Here is a 17,218-nt window from a genome sequence, read left to right as displayed (position 1 = left end):
GAAATTGAACATGCATTGTAGTCACTATACTGTCAAACTGTTTTGAAAATAAACATTTTTTTTTTTATCACATTGTTATAATTAGTTATATGCTAACATTTACAGTATCATAATTTCTATGACTTTCTTTTTATCAGATCTCTGGCACCATATGAGAGAAGCCAAATCAGACGTAAGTTCTTTGTATTTGTTGTTATTTTGTTTTAGAGCAAATGCTGTCAATATCTTGTTGTTGTTTACACTTGTCATGCAACCTTATCTAAAATGCAATTTAGGATTAAATAAATCAACAATGAAATGGAACACATTGCTGTTTTGACCTGAATCAATAGTCAGACTAACCAGCCTGATCATGTGATGTGTTATACAAATGAGAGATCAGCTACTTTCAGCCAGATAAACTTTTATTTAAGTCCTAACATATCCCCTGAAAAAAATAATTTAATTTGATGGATTGTACTCATTCAGAGAAACCATTTTTAACTTTGCTGCATCTCATTTATTGTAGCAGGGGTAGAAATTGAAAAAAAAAACATGTCCTCCAGTGGTAAAACCACAAACTTCTGTCCAAATAAAAGTATAATTGTCCAATAAAACTTTGTGTTTAACCTTTTGAACATCAATGCCACCTGAATAATTTTTGGTGGCACTGACATCATGGTGGATCTGTCATTTCAAACAACTGCTCAACAAATTGAATTAAACTGTTTTTTACAACAAAAATGTAGACACTAGATAATACTACATTGGACTATGTAATAGTGTGATTTCTTTATTTGGTTTGATGGAGGTCTCAATGGGCAATCAATTTCCACATTTGGTTGCTGCATGATAAAATTGGTTGTTCAGGACAAACATGCAACTTCCAATTTTGATCTGCCTTTGTGACACTGATTAGTGGTTATGATCTGGATCACTCCATCTCTGTTTATAGACGTGTATATTTCACTTTTACAAAGATAGTCTTACATTCATGCTCATACATGTTAATTGAAGTGTTAATTATTTTTCATTAATTAATTAGTTGTTAATTACAAGATATTCTTTTTCAGTTGCGTCTTGTTGATACACTAGTGTAATGTACATATGTATAATGACTTAGTGTGAGCTTGTCCTGACATGAAATAAAAAGAACTTACAATGTAGTAATTAGAAATGTATTCAACCAATGGTTATATCCTGGTTCAGTATTTACTTGTATTGCTGAAAGTTGGAATAAGACAAAAACATTAAAATTTGATTAGATTGAAGTAATCTTGTCTAGTAAATCACAGTACTTGGGGCAGCCGAGTTACCGCTGTGGATTGTACTTTTGCTGTGTTTAGTACAGTGAACATAAAAAAACATTGTGATATATGGTGCTAAGTCAATATTACAATATGATATATGGATAATATTGTACACAGATCACTTGTATTAATAAATGTAACTACTTTCTTTGATGTAGTTTGATGCAAAGAGATAAAGTGTGAAGATGTCTTAATAAAAAGTCAGCAATATCAAAGTATTGTAAATGCATTAATTATTCACTGGGTTTTAATTTTGCTATTTTTGCAGAAAAGTAATATCCGCTAAATTAAATCTACATGAAAATAACAATAAAACTTATTGTTTTCTTGCTAAATTTGTGAAATTAAAACACAGTGAATATGCTCAAAACATGAAGATAGGGAAATTAAATGTCAGTGAAAATTAATAGTTTTACAGTAATAGTTTCATTTTATTGATTGTAGAAAAGACAGCATACATATGATTTCATTCAATTAGCTTCAGATACTTTTAACTATGAGTAAAATGATATAGAAATACAACATGAGAAAATTTAAACCCGGTTTCTCATTATGAATTTCCACTGTGACATTTTTCCACAGTTACGAAGAGCAGAAAGAAGACTAGAAGATGCTGAAACTCACAGGACAGAACCGTATTCACCTCTTAGCCAAGAAACAAAAAAATATACAAATACAGAGCGTAATGTTGCTGTTGACCGCGTGCCAACCGTTGAATTGGGGACAAACAAAGGTTATAAGGTGTGTACAGCAAGATCTAAAATTTTATCAAATTAAAACATAGACTTATATTTTTGTTGATTATATATGGACAGGTTTAAGAAACCTTTTTTGTGCCCAATTAAAATGTGGTTGTGCCTGTCTAAAATGCCAGTCAGACATATGACTGGTTAAAAGCCTGGTGTGAGGGGATAGTTGTACTCATTTAAAAAATACAGCTAGTATACTTAGGTACTGTAAAATATATTTTGGAGGTTTTGTACGGAATTTATTTTAATTTTTGACAAGTTGAATGTAAAATATAGGAAAAAAGATTTATTCGCTGGATTTTATTTTCACTGAATCATTTCTTCAGCGAAAATTAATTCCAAGCGAAAATAAAAGTATTTTACAGTACTTTATTGTTTTTTTCGAATGTGCTTATGTAAATGACTGAGGTGTGTCAAAATATTTCAGATTTTAATGATCAAGCATAAAATAAAATGAGGTTTGTGTGCATATGTACAACTGCACTAACTCACTTCACACTGTGACCTTGTTGTAACAAACTTTTTTGGAAACATACAATGAGTGAAGTGTTCACTATAGTGAAGCATTATGCTTGTTATGAGTGGGAGATATTCAATGTGTTCATTATAAAGGAAATTCCTTATGAAGGTGTTCATTATAACGAGGTTACAATGTATATCTGCATTGTATTTGTTATGTACACATATTCAATATCATTTACTTTAGATAAAACGAATAACAGTTTTATGTGCACAATGTAATTGACGTTCTATTTCACTTCTAGGTACCTGACCACCGAGGGCAGTATACTCATGATTTGAATACTCGAACACCGCCGAGAAAGCAAGTAACTATAAAAGGTATGTCAGTTGACATTAATAGATTAATAAACCACAATTACTTTGAATTCATGTATTTCTTTGAGGTATTCCAGGAATAAATTTTCCAGTATCAGCAAAATTCTGACGAAAACTATGTATGTATGCCAGCTGATTTCATTCCTGTATGTTAATTGAAATCACTCGTTTGTTACAGACGATACTGAAGTAATAGAGAATGACTTCACAACTAAAAATAGCCGAATTACAAGTGGTTATCGATCACATAGTCCCGTCACAAACAATGAGGATATCAGGCACACACTGAGAGATGACTGGTTTCAATCGGAGCGATATCAAGGACGTGCACTGGACGACTTTGAGTCGACTGAAAAAGGACGTTATGCCAAATTGGATTCTGGATATAGTAACGATAATGTGGATGGCAAACACAGGGGATACAGTGCATATAATGACTATGATGCAAATGCTTACGCCTCCCCTTCCTACAGTGAACGCAGTACTTCCGCTATTGACACCACCACTGAAATACGTGTGTTGAATGACTTGCCTAATTATCACCGTGTTGGTGGTGGGACACAACAGAATTCTTACACTTCAGCTTATAACAGATTATATGGCTCAGAACCAGGGATGGAAAACCTTGATGTGTCTAAACAATCAGTTTCTAATGATACCAAAATATCTAGGTTTAATAGCGGTAAGTATAAAACGCTCATACCATCCACCTGGGATCAAAATTGGCAGTTGTCTGGTTGTCCTGGGCAACCACTTTTTGATCATTGGGCAAATAAATGTTGAAACTTTGCCCATTTTGTCAACAATAAATATTTATTTTGTGAAAGATGACAAACGTCGTCATTTCAAAAACACAAAATCTTCATTTGACAACAACATTTTCATGTGAACTATAAGTTCATAGTAGTTATTTAGATCTCTGTCTCTATGCACTATGTTGTCACACTGGTATTATTTTCTTATACTTATCTGAAGTAAATTACAACTTTGTTTTTTCCACAGATGGACTGAGTAAAGTCAGAGAGCAAATAGAAAAGCAGAGAAAACTAGCGACTAAAGGTAACAACATGAATTTCCAAATGCATACATTGGTAGATTAATAAATGTTCACATTGGTACTGTGAAATACTTTATTTTCGCTTGGAATTTATTTTCGCTATTTTCGCTGAAGGAATGATTCAGTGAAAATAAAATCAAGCAAATATACCTTTTTTTCTTATATTTTACATTCCACTTGACAAAAATCAGTGAAAATAAAATTCCTTACAATACACCCAAAAAGTCTATGCAGTGAAAATTAATTCTACCAAAAATAAACTATTTTACAGTATTCTGCTAAACAAAGACAGTGAAATTACATAAAGTTTCAGTGACTTCATGAATGCCATAAAATGCTGATATCGCAAACATGTCTAACTGTGAAAATTAAAAGATTTACAGTATTTATTATTTAGATGGATTGCCGATTGACATAAATACCTATTTAAGGTAGTTTGCTACCATTAAAAAAATACTCAGAAATCCTTGAAATACAGCAAACAGGGGTTTTGGACTAATCACTTATGTTCAATAAATATTTTTTCACAAAACCACCTTTGAAAATTGATCAAAATGTGTGTTTTGGGTAATAAATATGGTTTCTATGGTAGAAACATTGCTTCATATCCCCAAATTTGTTGTTATGAAGGCTACATATGGCTTTTATGAGAAAGTGGAAAATTTTGAATATTAGTTTAAGTTATCCATGGAATTATGTGTGTAACTTGATTCTAAAATGTTCCGAAATGACTGCTTTTTGGATTGTTTTGCATATGTTTTCTTGAAAACACATCCTTTTTTCTCCATAAAAATTTCAAATATGAATGACATGCATTTATGTAAATTATCACACAATAATTTTCTGATGATTTACTGATATGTTTTAATGCTAGGGAACTACCATAATAGGGTCCATCAAAGAAATGGGTAAAACTCATTGTAGAAAAACAGAAAACAAATACAACAACATGATCAATAGTTTAAAAACAAAACTGAGGTTACATGGATTTACGTATGTTTATACATGATGGATTAATGTCAGGCAGGATTTGTTTTCACTGAATTGTTTGTTGAAAACTGAAATTTACTTCAACTTGGTAGAGACGTTACAAACACTACTGTGAAAAAATTGGTAGCTGCAATCGTCACATGAGTTCCCTGAAAATTCAAACTCTTTAAATAATTTATATATACATAATTGGCCTCTAAAGATTACATTTTTTATAGGCTATTAATATTAGTATTCTGGGAAGACTACCAATTCATTTACTCGCACTACCATTTTCCAAATTTAGTAAACTACTAGAAATTATGTAGTACAGCATACTTTCAATAAAGTTTGTAAATTTCAAACACTAGCATTTATGCATTGTGTTGATTTGTTTTATCCATCAGATGAATCAGTAAACAGAGTTCGTCACTATGAAAATGATCCAGTGAACTTTGTACCGTCATCCGAAGTCTACAAACCCAAAGAAACAACAGTGTTGACAAGTAAGCAACCTAAAGTGCGTAAAGTAGCGACTGTACCTCCCCCCTCTACTTACAAAGGGTTCAATGAAGCGGAGACCAAAATAGTAACACCTGATGGAAAAATGTACAAAGAAGGTGAAATGAAACGAAAAGTGAGAACAAGAAAACCTTCAAAAAATGAAAGAAAAAATGAAGGTATGTGTATGTTAACACTTCTTACATTGAAGTGCATACATTTAATTAATTATGTAAATGACATGTAAATTTTATGAAAATAAGTTTTTTTTCAAGCATCCAGTTAACAATAAATGATTTTTTGGGTTTATGTACATTTCCATTTAGAAATATATTTCTAGTGGAGTGAGTTAATATGGTAACACTAAATAAAATGTGCCAAATAGTGATTCTGTACCAGGACCAGTGCCTATTACATCAATGTCTCATTGATATTCAAATTAATTATAGTTGTTTTCCTATTATTACAGCAGTTTTTTTTCTGTAAGTTTTGGTCAATCAGATGATATGCCAAGTCACATGACTATAATTTTAATATTTTTAACCAACAGGGCGTGCTTTACAGCCACATAAAACATCCATGTCTAATAAAACAAGTGTGCCAGTAACTGGAGATGAGAAAAGAAAAGTAACAAGAAAGATACAACGAGTGTCAGCTCCTAAAGACAGGAAACCACATAGAATTGACCACCAAGGTAAGTCCTGAGTTTGTATGGTTCTAGCATGTACTGAAAAGTTTTGGGATGTACTGAAAATTGTCCTGGAAAATCTTGAAAAAGGTGCAATTAGCATAAAAATCCATTACTTACAATGTCAAGAAATGAATTATTCAGATGATAATTGTAGAAAGCTAGCCTCTCTCACACAAACCAACTCCCCTTAAACAAAAAAACAAAAAATTACCAACGTTACAAAGAAATTCTTCTGGAAACTGATATAAAAAAACCTGCAGAGTCCTGGAATTTTATTTCACTCATCTCACTATGCAGAGGCCTTGTTACCATGCCAACAACAGGTGCATGCTGCATGCTAGGTTTTATTTTCACATTCACTGGACATAATTGTGATTATAAAATGCATTCTTTAAGTCATCCTTGAGATTGTAGATTGATGATGTAAACTTTAGTTCAGAGTTTGTATGATCCTGGAATATACTGAAAAATTACGGAATTTGAAAGACTTTGGTTGTCTCCTTACGAGTTTTTCTTTTACAGGTATTATCACTGCAAGATCCTGGAGGGAAGGACAGAAAGTTGCCATGAAAGTGTTAGGACCCCCTCCCAAAAAGAAAATACATGAACCAGTAAAAGAACATAAACCATTAAGTATGTTACAAAATATAGCAGTTATGGTAAAAATAGCAAGACTGTAATATTGTAATTAGCAGCCATCATAGAAAACCACACACAGTGCCTTGACCTTTTCACCACCAGAATTTCCCACCCAAATTGTTCTGCATTTTTTCCTTATATTCTTAAATATTTCTGGGAATGAACCCTAATTTTGGAGCCAACAGCCAAAATTTGAGTCAATTTTCAGTTTTTACTCAAAATATTTGAATATTTTTGTCCCAATCTTCTGAAGAAAAGTGCAGATTATAAACAGAACCATTTTTGAATTTGTGATGAAAAGGGAAAACTGGTGGTGTAAGGGTTAAAACATTATGGCCATAATATGCTTTCATATATAAAATATCATATGTAAATCATAAACATTTCATGAGGAGCATGTAATATTGATATTTTTGTCTCGTTATTTGTCTTTGTTAGAAAATAATGATGATGATGATGATGAAGTTATAATGCAAATAGAACCGAGCATGGATCAACATCAGATGAAGGGATCAGATGACGAAGAGTTATCACAGCATACCATAGAGTCTACTGACAAACCGACTAATACGGCTGCTTTATCTGAACAAGCTAAAGAAGTACTTGGAGACTTACACCTTGACAAATCAGGTTGGAAATATATTTATTTATAAATAGCATATTTTGTCTAATGGACAAATGAGAAAAATAATCATGTTCTTTTGGTCTAATTAATCTGATGCTCTTCTTCGCTTTGTAATGACAAGCAATGCTTAGAATGTCAAATACTCTCAAAACTGCAGAATGCTTTAGAAAAACAACAATAAAATGGTAAATAGGTGGGATAAAAAAGCACTCAAAAATATTACAGCAAAACAAACTCTAAGGACTATATGTTATAGATGAACACCCTTCATCAGAAAAACAGGAAAAAAATGGAATGTCTAGTTAGAGCTTTTTCGGAGCATTGACTGAGAGTGCCTTAATCAGTCTTTGCCACAGATGAAAGTCTATATCACCTTTGCTGAACTTTTACTTCATATTATATTTTTATATACAATTTATAAATACATATAAACATGAATATTATAGCCTATTTAAAAAAAATGCATAATCCTATAGATTTGGCCTGAGACTGATTCATGGTGTCACAAGAATGTCTCCAATGACAGCAATCAGCAATCAATGCTTGGAGTATGAAGTTAAAGGGTAAAACAGAATGCAGATATTGTCTTTTTTCATAATTGATTTGTTTTTTGTATTGCAATCTTCACAGATGACTCAGATGATGAACATGATGATAATAGAGGCACGTCGGGTTCTAAACTGATTTCCAAAACCTCTATGAAATCAAAGAAAAAAGTTGGTGTACCTTCCAAGAGAAAACTTGGCAAATATAGTGCAGGTAATATACTAGTATGGCATGCCCTGCAGTATTTACAACTGATTTGCAATTTGTGTTATAAGTTGTTTTCTTTGCTGTTCATTTGAATTTACTAGGATGTGCAATATATTTATTTAAAAAGTGTTTAGTTGATCTGTAATTAACAATGATGATTTTTGTTAATTTAACCAGAACCGCAACTACCAGCTCAAAAAGTACGCCATTATGACAGTGATGATGTCCGAAAATTTATGATGAAACAACAAGCAGATCGAAAAAAAAAGCAACAGGAAATGAAAAAACAACAACAAATTCAAGAAGATAAGAAAAATAAACAATTGGAAGAATTGTATAAAAAACAAAAACATTCTGTGAAAGTTGCTGATAGGAAAAAAAATGTGTCAAGGAGATTACTGGATGAAACGTTTAGTAAATATCCCAATGAGATGCCAATGCATCATCCATTCCCACAGGAAAGGAAAAGGGTAAGAATCACATTACATTACCGGTACATTACATTACATTACCAGTACATTACCAGTACATCACATTACATTACCAGTACATTACATTACATAACTGTAAAATACATTATTTTAGCTGGGATTAATTTTCATTGAAAAGTCTTTGGTTTTTGGTGTTTTCACCGATTTTGGATGAGTTGAATGTAAAGTACAGGAAAAAGGTATATTCGCTGGATTTTATTTTTTTTTAATCATTTATTCAACGGAAATAAATTACATGTACAAGCGTAAACAGTGGCAGTGTATATGATGGATCTTGAAAATGTAAGTGTAGAATGTGTACCATTTCTATTCAAATATAATATTAACTATATGCGTATCTCTAAGCTCTAAACTTTTCAATAAATTTGTGCACATATAAGACCTGTATTTTGCCCTGCTCACTCCAAGGCACTTTTCTAGTACTGTAAAATACTTTATTTTAGCTGGAATTAATTTCTGCTGAAAAAAAAATTTTGTATGTTTTGTATGGAATTTATTTTCTCTGATTTAAATGTAATATATAGGAAAAAATCTATATTCGCTGCTTTTGATTTTCACTGAATTATTTCTTCAGCAAAAATAGTGAAAGCGAAAATAAAGTATTTTACAGTATCTTGGAACCACATTTTCTATGCACAATATTGATGATTTCTAAATATATATGATATTCTAAAGGCACCTAAAAACAAAAATGCCTTGGAGTAATTATGATGGCTTCACAGTCAATGAATGCATTATGGCTTTGTAAACTCTGATGTGATGTTTATTTGTAGGTTGAATTGAGTGGATCTGATAAAGAAAACAAAGGTTTAAATAGTACATCTAGTAGTTCTACTTACAGTGATGACAGTTTAGTTCCATCAACACCTGCAGATAGAAGGTAAGTACGCAGTAATTTTTTTAGATTAAATGTCATGCTTGTAATAGATCCGTGTTTCCATCTTCACTAACTTAGCAATATCCAATATATGGAAGATAAAGATGGTTTGCAATATATTTTAGCCCGAGAGAGTCAAAACCATTGAACACAGAAGTGAGATCATCTCCCAAACCTACCATGAACCAGTATCACCATGATGGAAGTCCATTCCAACCTAGAAGTGAGGTAAAAGGTCAACCAGGTGCTAGGACAACCAGTATTGATAACTTGACAGGGATTGGGAAAGCTGAGTTTGATTTCCTGGACATGAAAAGACGGCCGTATTCCAGTAGTATGACTGATTTGAGATACAGGAGTAACTACACACCAGGTACGATTGATATTTAGTGTCAGTAGCAAACATCTCATAATACAACAATTTGGAGATTGGTGTCACCATTGAATTGCTAGTTTATTTGTCATCCATGCTGAAGATGTGCATTTCATCATATTGGCAATTCCACGATGACTGAAATTACATTCAGAAAAGTTGGAAGTTATTTCAGTTGTCCTTATTACTAGAGTATTACCTCGTGGAATTTGACACTGTGTTATAGACGTGCTTATGCCACAGGCATTCTCATGCCAAGAAGAAATATTCTCAGCTTGACATACAGCTTGGGGTAATCAGAAATATGTGTGTGACAGATGTTACGTCAAGTTTTCTTAAATATTGTGAGGTGTATTGTCCAATACTTGGCAACAAATGCCCAAATTAATGGTATTAGCATATTAAATCAAGTGAACATGAACCATGAAACAACTTAAATTAAGACACATTTCAAGACTACTCTTGTAAAAATGTAACATATATTTGAAGGCACATTCATGAAGAAAAATTATGCGTCTAATTCAGAACAACTTCTTTCTGGGAGGCTGGGGGTTCTGCTCCATAATTGCCTATATGGAATTTTGTTGTAAATTTCACTAGAAAATTGTTCTCATGATACAGTATGTATAATGTATATAAAGTGACTTCATAATATCAGCATGCAGCTCTTATATATTATTCATGTATGTTCACAGGTTTTGGAGCATCACACAGCGCTGGTCAAAGGAGTAAAGCGGATCGTTTGGCAGCTATTAAAGACATGGCCTCTGCCTTGCAAGGTAGAATTGAAGCTGAGGCAAGAAGATTGGCAGGTGATCTTGATACAAGTGCAAACCGATCTAAATTGGATGGTGAGTATTACAAAGTCTGACTCAACATTTTTATTTTTTGAAAGATAATGTTATCAATGCAACCATGATGTAACGAGTTTCTCTGGTTGTCATTGGCTGCGGGCTCACTTCTGATGATATAATAGCTGAAATGTATGTCTGATGAGATCATGCCTCTAACAAGATTATCAGTAATATTTATTACCGCATGGCTTCTTTATGAATTCTAGTATCTGGATCAGAAAGATGGGCATATCCAACTGACGCCGTGCATACATCTCCACCAACCACCAGATATGAGAGAATCTCTGGAGCACCAATCGACTACTCTGTGTTTTCAACTGACCTACCAGGTATGATATATAGTGTTGTGAGGGCTACAGTCACATGACTCACATGTGTGTATTACTGTGAGGACTAGAAAGTCAGATGACTGAAATGTGTGTACCAGTATCAATGACATTAGTTTTTAATCGTTAACCTTGTCATATGAATTGTAGGTATTGGAAGCTTATCAGATCATGCCAGACAAGCATCTGATGTGAAACAACAAGATAAAGCGGCCACTATGATTCAGGCTGCATACAGAGGGCATCACGTGAGACAAGGTCTGATGTGGAAATTACCATCTGGGCATACATTGGGAGATCACATACATCGTACTGAAAGGACTTCACCTATGGTAAGCCACCTCTCTATACTGAGCACTGTGAATTGAAAAAGTGTATCAAACTAAACTTCTCTATCTCCAGATTTGATTTATTTCATTGTATGTTAGGCATGAGGTATTTACTGTATAAACTCTAAAACTTCAGCCACCTAATTGATTGTTGGGTCTCCAAATTTTCGGCTAGAGGCATGAATCTTGAGTTTCTGATTGACTGAGAGATTTTTATTTTATTGGTATTGAAAGTATATTCTAATCAAAGTTTCAAATAAAAACGAACACAACTGCATTGCGTAGCAGCAAATGATCACGGTTGTGAAATCTGGTCATGCTGCATTTCACAATTGTTGATTATTACTCGGTAGTGATTATAATAATGTACTTCCATCTGTACAGTTCAGTACAGTTACTGTGGTGATTTGAAAGCTGAGTGCAGTATTATGTATTACTGACTTTGTTTTTTTGTGTGCTCTGTTTGATAGATATCACCACATCATTCTGACAGCTCACTCAGTGACAACTATGGAGAGACACGACCAAAAGTAAGATTTCAATTTCATTGCTTTTTTTTTTTTTCATGTGCATTGTGGATCAAAAAAGATCAACAAAGACAATTACTGCTTTCATGTGGTAACTAGTCGCTGATCATAGAGGTTTATTGTTTATATTGTTATTGTCATTGCAGTTTAAAGAGTTGATGCGAAGTGCTGAGCACCGCAGTATTGACAGGTCGCAGCGCGTAAAAGATTCTGAGAGTCCGTACCGAGAACTCTTGTCCAATGCTTGCAATAGAAGAGATTACTACAATCACCACTGGGACCAACCCAAAGCGGATGGCTTCAGTGTTATTGATATATTTACAAGACGATATGAAGAAGCTGGCAAAGATCAACCTCGGAAGGTGTCTAAAGGTTAGAGTCTGTCATAAACCCTCTCACACCCACCATCAATACTTCCAAATGTTTTACTAACATTTTAAATCAGTCACGATTATTTAAATGTTCTGCAGTCCAAGATTTATTTTGATTACGATGTCATTATCTATAATGCATTGTAAATTAATGCCAGGAAGTTTTTGCTTCAGATTATTATTCCAGTAAACCGCATGAGCAGTCTGTCAATCAGTCGTATTCATATGAAGATGATTTCACTGGTGCTAGTATGTCACGAAGTCATGCGTATCAACGATCACCAAGTCCAGCTGATAAAACACAGGTAAGCATTTTCTGGACATGGCTTTTCAGCTTCTCAGTCAATGTGATCAAAGATAACATGGATGAAAGCATTCAGAGAGAGTCTATCTCTGTATATAGCATGTTGCATTCACTATTTGTCTATCATTTCAGGGATTCCTCACAGGGAGTACATTCATATCATGTAATTGAGAACCACTGGATTACGATCAGTATATGCTCTAATCCAAGAACCTGTTCCTAGGAATGCTGATATTTGTGCAAATAAAACAAAAAAAATTGGTTTTATTTTTACTGGACTATTAAAATATGACTTATTTTGATCATAGTCACACCTCTGTCATTCATGTAAGCTGCTACTAAAGCAAATATGATATTGATACAAGACCCCATATCTGGATCTCTTAAATTAATATGTATGGATATAAGTTTTTGTTACATTTCGTTACTTGGGCTTTCCTGACAACGCAACCACTTTCGTGTCAATTTTCAGTTTTTATTCCAAAAATTTGGCTATTTTTGTTACAATCTTCTGAAAAAAAGTGCAGAGACTATAAATGGTACTATTTTGTGAATTTGTGATGAAAAAAGGGAACTGGTGGTCAAGGACTAATACTGATCAATTCTTTATTACAGCGATCTTTGAGTAAAGCAGTCACTTACACCGATGATTTCACTGCTAGTTCATCTAATGCATCAAAGAGAACTCCAAGTGATCAATCTTCCAAAAAGTCATCTGAAAAGAGAACTCCCAAGTCTTTTAATAGAGAGGACACTCTGGAGGAAGCGACATATTCGCACAGTTTCTCTAGGTGTGTATATTCTGTCTTCTCTCACCCTCAGCCATCTCATCAGAATTATATTTGTCTGAGCATCTTTGACAACCAGATTTATCACAACTGTCCACTGTTGACCGCATTAACCACATTAGGCAGTTAGACATTGGGTAAATCTCTCATCAAAAAAATGATGCAGGTTAAAAAGGCCATTAGATGCACCACCCGAATAATCAGAAATTATTTTTTTTCTAAATACTAAAATTCCATTCCTTGGTACATGTACATATGTACAAGTCAATATTCCCAACCAATGTCAAAGTTCTTGTATTTATTTATTTCTGTACTGTGTGTGTTGATTACAGAATTGATTTTTTCAATTTCTGAATTCTTGTTTCGTTAACAGTTCTGAAGAAGACACATTGCGGGCTTCTGTAAAAAGGTCCCGGACGCCAAGTCCAAGGACGACATCTGGAAAATCTGGTGTTAGGTCTCCGGTTGCCACTGGAAACAAATCTCCAGTTAGTGACAGAAGGTCACCAGTCAGTGAAAGGAAATCACCGGTTTCAGACCGTAAATCACCGGTCAATTCCAGGTCACCTGTTACAAGAGACTATGTTAATGGTTTTCACCCTGTAGAAGAAGTGCCAGAAGAAAATGATATTCCGTTGTCAAGGCAACAAAGAAGATCAGATGTTTTGTACAGGGTAAGTAATTTGTATCTCCAAAAATAACCACTCCCATCCAAGTCTATGAGCTTTCTGTTTAGTGTTAGCTGATGCCTTCTTATGGTAATACATACCATCTACAAGAAAAGCTTATCCCCTACATTTTATTCTGTTGCCAGTTACACACACGGTTTGTTGTAACATAACATAAAATGCCATAGAATTGCACTAAGGGCAAAAAACTGTTGCTTCTCACCATCAAATACATCAGTTTGCAACCTGTGTCTCACACATTTTTTAAAAATTGTGTCTACTATTAACTGCATTACCTACTTTTTTTAGCCTAACTCTGGTCTTTTATTTCTCTATTCAGAGTTGTAGATACAATCTTTATAAATCTTCAAAGGGTTTCTTTATTTAATGTTTTTTATATTCTTCCTAGCCTGTGCCGCATGGAAGACCAGTTACAGACGGCCCTCCTAGGATGTCACCAAGTGCACTTGAACTCAAAATGGCCGCTGAGCTGAATCTATTAGAATCAATGGAAGAATCAATGAGACAATTAACTGAGGTAGAAAGAACCAGAGCAGTCTCCCTAGCTCAACAAGAAAGTGTTTCATTGGCTCAAATTTTGAAGGTATAGTAATTTTGTGTACACGCTGTTCTAGGATTCTCTCAAATGTAGTAGTAATAGTAGTGATTTTTTTCCAGCAGTCGTTGCATGGTATGAAATTTTATAAGAGTTGTATACACTGAATGGGGCGGGAGGTTGGCACATGTTGCATTGATGGCCACTCTTCAATTTAAGACAAGGATGAATACAAGAAAGCGATAACATTAAGCTGTGCAACTCTGCTGATAGGTGCCATGCACAACAGAGTTTGAATTCACATACTAATGTCACATACATAGTGGTAGTTGTTGTTGTTAAGTTGTATTAGTATAATTACGAGATTACATTTTGTTATTCTGCAGGCAAGGCAACAGAGTCACGAGAGAGAACTACAGCTATTATCAATGAAAGCTCGGCAAGAAGCAGATGCAGCGACCCGTCAACTAGAAGAAGCACGCAGTAGAGCTGCAGCATCGGCTGTGCAGGCGGAAAAGACGTTGGTGCAAGTAAGAAAGGAAGCACAAGATGCCAAACTTGATACTGCACATAAACTGATGCAGTCGCAGGCTGAAGCTGCAAAAGTCACTGCTGAAGCTGCCAAACAGTTAGCAGAGGTGTGTTATTTTTTGATTGTTCACATCTTCCTGTGATATCATATTACACATAGTTGAGATAGACAACTAATGGATGTAGAATTTCTGTTAAATCAAAATTGGATAAATATACTGCTGGGGCTGGATATCGATCACATAGTGGCAGTTGGATCAGGCTCATGAATGGGAGACATGAATTCAATGTTCCGCTGGGCCTAGGTGGCTTGGGGATAACACATTAAAATGCCATAATGCCACTAGGATATAAATATTGGCCTATTTTGTAGTCATGAAAAATATGGTTGTTGTAGCAAAATGCACTGTGCTTATACTTTGCTCAAAATGTGAGGAAAGCAAAGTGTGACATTGTTGGAAACTGTTGCCTGGCTCAACGAATATTGGATGGATTTGGGCACAGTTATAATTGTCATAGAAATTTTCAAAAATTTGATTTAAACTTTAATAGCACTCAGACTAGTAATTTCTTGCAATGCCTTGACAATTTCTTTAGTGTATTGTACGTAGGTTAATAACATTTCTCATCATTTTATCATTTACATTTACAGGCAAGACATGCATCCTTAGAACAAGTAGCGGCAATGCAGAAATTTGATCCCACAAAAGTTGCCTCTGAAACGGCATCTGCTGCTGCAGCAGCTGCAGTGACTGCTGCACTTGAAAGACAGCGACAGCAGCAGGTTGAAACCTGGAAAGAAGCAAGGGCTAAAAAGTAAGTTTTCATGACTGTTTTCTAATCACTGCCGTTTTGTACATAAGGAAACTAGGAATAAACACAAAAAAACTGTCCAAATGATTTATGCTATAATTTTTTGTTTTCAACAGAGCTAAACAACTGAGTGAATATTCAATGACAGCAAGTTCAAGTCCATCTAGTAGAGCTGATAGTAGAACCATGTACTTGTCTGATTTCACTGACTATAGCAGTACTACAACCAAATCAAAACAACCCAAGTAAGTAGTGTGTGTAGTCAGAGAATTGTAAAGTACATCTCCATGACAGCAAAAGTACCTATGACAGTTGTCATAGCAACAGTTTACCATTAAACACTGCAGCATTTTCAATGTAGGGTGCTGAAGGGATGAAGGCTAATTAAGTTATATCAAAAGAGTTATGTCATGTTGAGTGTTGAGTGCATAATGTGCCCCAATCACTGTGTCCTGTTGTGTTCAATATGTATCCAATGTAATACAACATGTTTGGTTACACGCAATTCACATGCATGCCACATGACTGTGATGTTTTTGATAAATTGCCAGCACGTTTCTTGCTAATATTATAAACTTAAAATGTTGTTCTATTGTTGATTTAGTTCACCACCTCATCCTAGTTATTCAGTATCTGATGGCTACAGATCAGAAAAATCTCCAGTGAAAGATAAAGAAAAGAAAGACAAGGACGTGATCAGTACGGCCTCGTCTTTGCAGACCGCTGTCGACTCGGCTAAGAGTAATAGTAGTATCAAGACAGCTTCGGATGTGTCCATTGATAGAGATAATTCACAGATCAGAACTGATGATTCATCTATTCATACCGATGTGAGTGTTGCCAAGGACTCATCTAAGAGTGAAAGTATTGCTGAGGAGATCACAAGTGGGAAAGGTAACCAACAAACAAACATGTGTATTTGATTCTTTGATTGGCTGTTATCAGTTGTGTCCGCTGAATATCTCTTCACCCATTGGCCAGTATGAATTTTGTTTTAAAGAATGCAGTTCTGAATTCATATATTCTACATGCCTGGACCGATCAAGTGTAAAATCCACTTATACATCAGACATTATATTGGGCATATGTACATGCTATTGTTCCATGATCCCATTAATAATGGCTGAATAACAGGAATTTTAAGTCAAAAATCACACATTTTTACCATTCCAGACTGATATTTCAGTCGTGCATGGACATCTGATACATCAGACTTGGTATTAGATCATAAAATCCAAAAAGGCTGACTGGCAGCCATCTTTTTTAAACAATGCAGTTGCACATGTCTCATACTTACCTG

At 34.4% G+C, this 17,218-nt stretch overlaps 1 protein-coding gene across 1 annotated transcript in view; it reads left to right on the top strand.

Moving 5' to 3' along the window:
- Positions 1 to 17,218, top strand: part of LOC100367703 (centrosome-associated protein 350-like) — a 33,342-nt gene that overhangs the window by 3,125 nt on the left and 12,999 nt on the right. Inside the window, exons 3-28 of the mRNA XM_078006298.2 lie at positions 138 to 172; positions 1,872 to 2,030; positions 2,803 to 2,878; positions 3,054 to 3,557; positions 3,878 to 3,934; positions 5,309 to 5,581; positions 5,953 to 6,096; positions 6,616 to 6,726; positions 7,171 to 7,362; positions 7,988 to 8,116; positions 8,288 to 8,580; positions 9,375 to 9,481; positions 9,604 to 9,851; positions 10,547 to 10,702; positions 10,912 to 11,034; positions 11,182 to 11,363; positions 11,831 to 11,890; positions 12,034 to 12,259; positions 12,433 to 12,563; positions 13,178 to 13,353; positions 13,724 to 14,024; positions 14,428 to 14,622; positions 14,961 to 15,212; positions 15,758 to 15,921; positions 16,035 to 16,163; positions 16,523 to 16,812. Of these exons, the coding sequence (XP_077862424.2) occupies positions 138 to 172; positions 1,872 to 2,030; positions 2,803 to 2,878; positions 3,054 to 3,557; positions 3,878 to 3,934; positions 5,309 to 5,581; positions 5,953 to 6,096; positions 6,616 to 6,726; positions 7,171 to 7,362; positions 7,988 to 8,116; positions 8,288 to 8,580; positions 9,375 to 9,481; positions 9,604 to 9,851; positions 10,547 to 10,702; positions 10,912 to 11,034; positions 11,182 to 11,363; positions 11,831 to 11,890; positions 12,034 to 12,259; positions 12,433 to 12,563; positions 13,178 to 13,353; positions 13,724 to 14,024; positions 14,428 to 14,622; positions 14,961 to 15,212; positions 15,758 to 15,921; positions 16,035 to 16,163; positions 16,523 to 16,812 (4,713 nt within the window). The remainder of the gene's footprint in view (positions 1 to 137; positions 173 to 1,871; positions 2,031 to 2,802; positions 2,879 to 3,053; positions 3,558 to 3,877; positions 3,935 to 5,308; positions 5,582 to 5,952; positions 6,097 to 6,615; positions 6,727 to 7,170; positions 7,363 to 7,987; positions 8,117 to 8,287; positions 8,581 to 9,374; positions 9,482 to 9,603; positions 9,852 to 10,546; positions 10,703 to 10,911; positions 11,035 to 11,181; positions 11,364 to 11,830; positions 11,891 to 12,033; positions 12,260 to 12,432; positions 12,564 to 13,177; positions 13,354 to 13,723; positions 14,025 to 14,427; positions 14,623 to 14,960; positions 15,213 to 15,757; positions 15,922 to 16,034; positions 16,164 to 16,522; positions 16,813 to 17,218) is intronic.

The sequence above is a fragment of the Saccoglossus kowalevskii genome, chromosome 17, assembly GCF_978046115.1.
Source record: "Saccoglossus kowalevskii chromosome 17, keSacKowa6.1, whole genome shotgun sequence".
Classification (NCBI taxonomy): domain Eukaryota; kingdom Metazoa; phylum Hemichordata; class Enteropneusta; family Harrimaniidae; genus Saccoglossus; species Saccoglossus kowalevskii.
The sequence above is the reverse complement of the archived record's forward strand: the minus strand, read 5'-3'. Positions and strand labels throughout refer to the sequence as shown.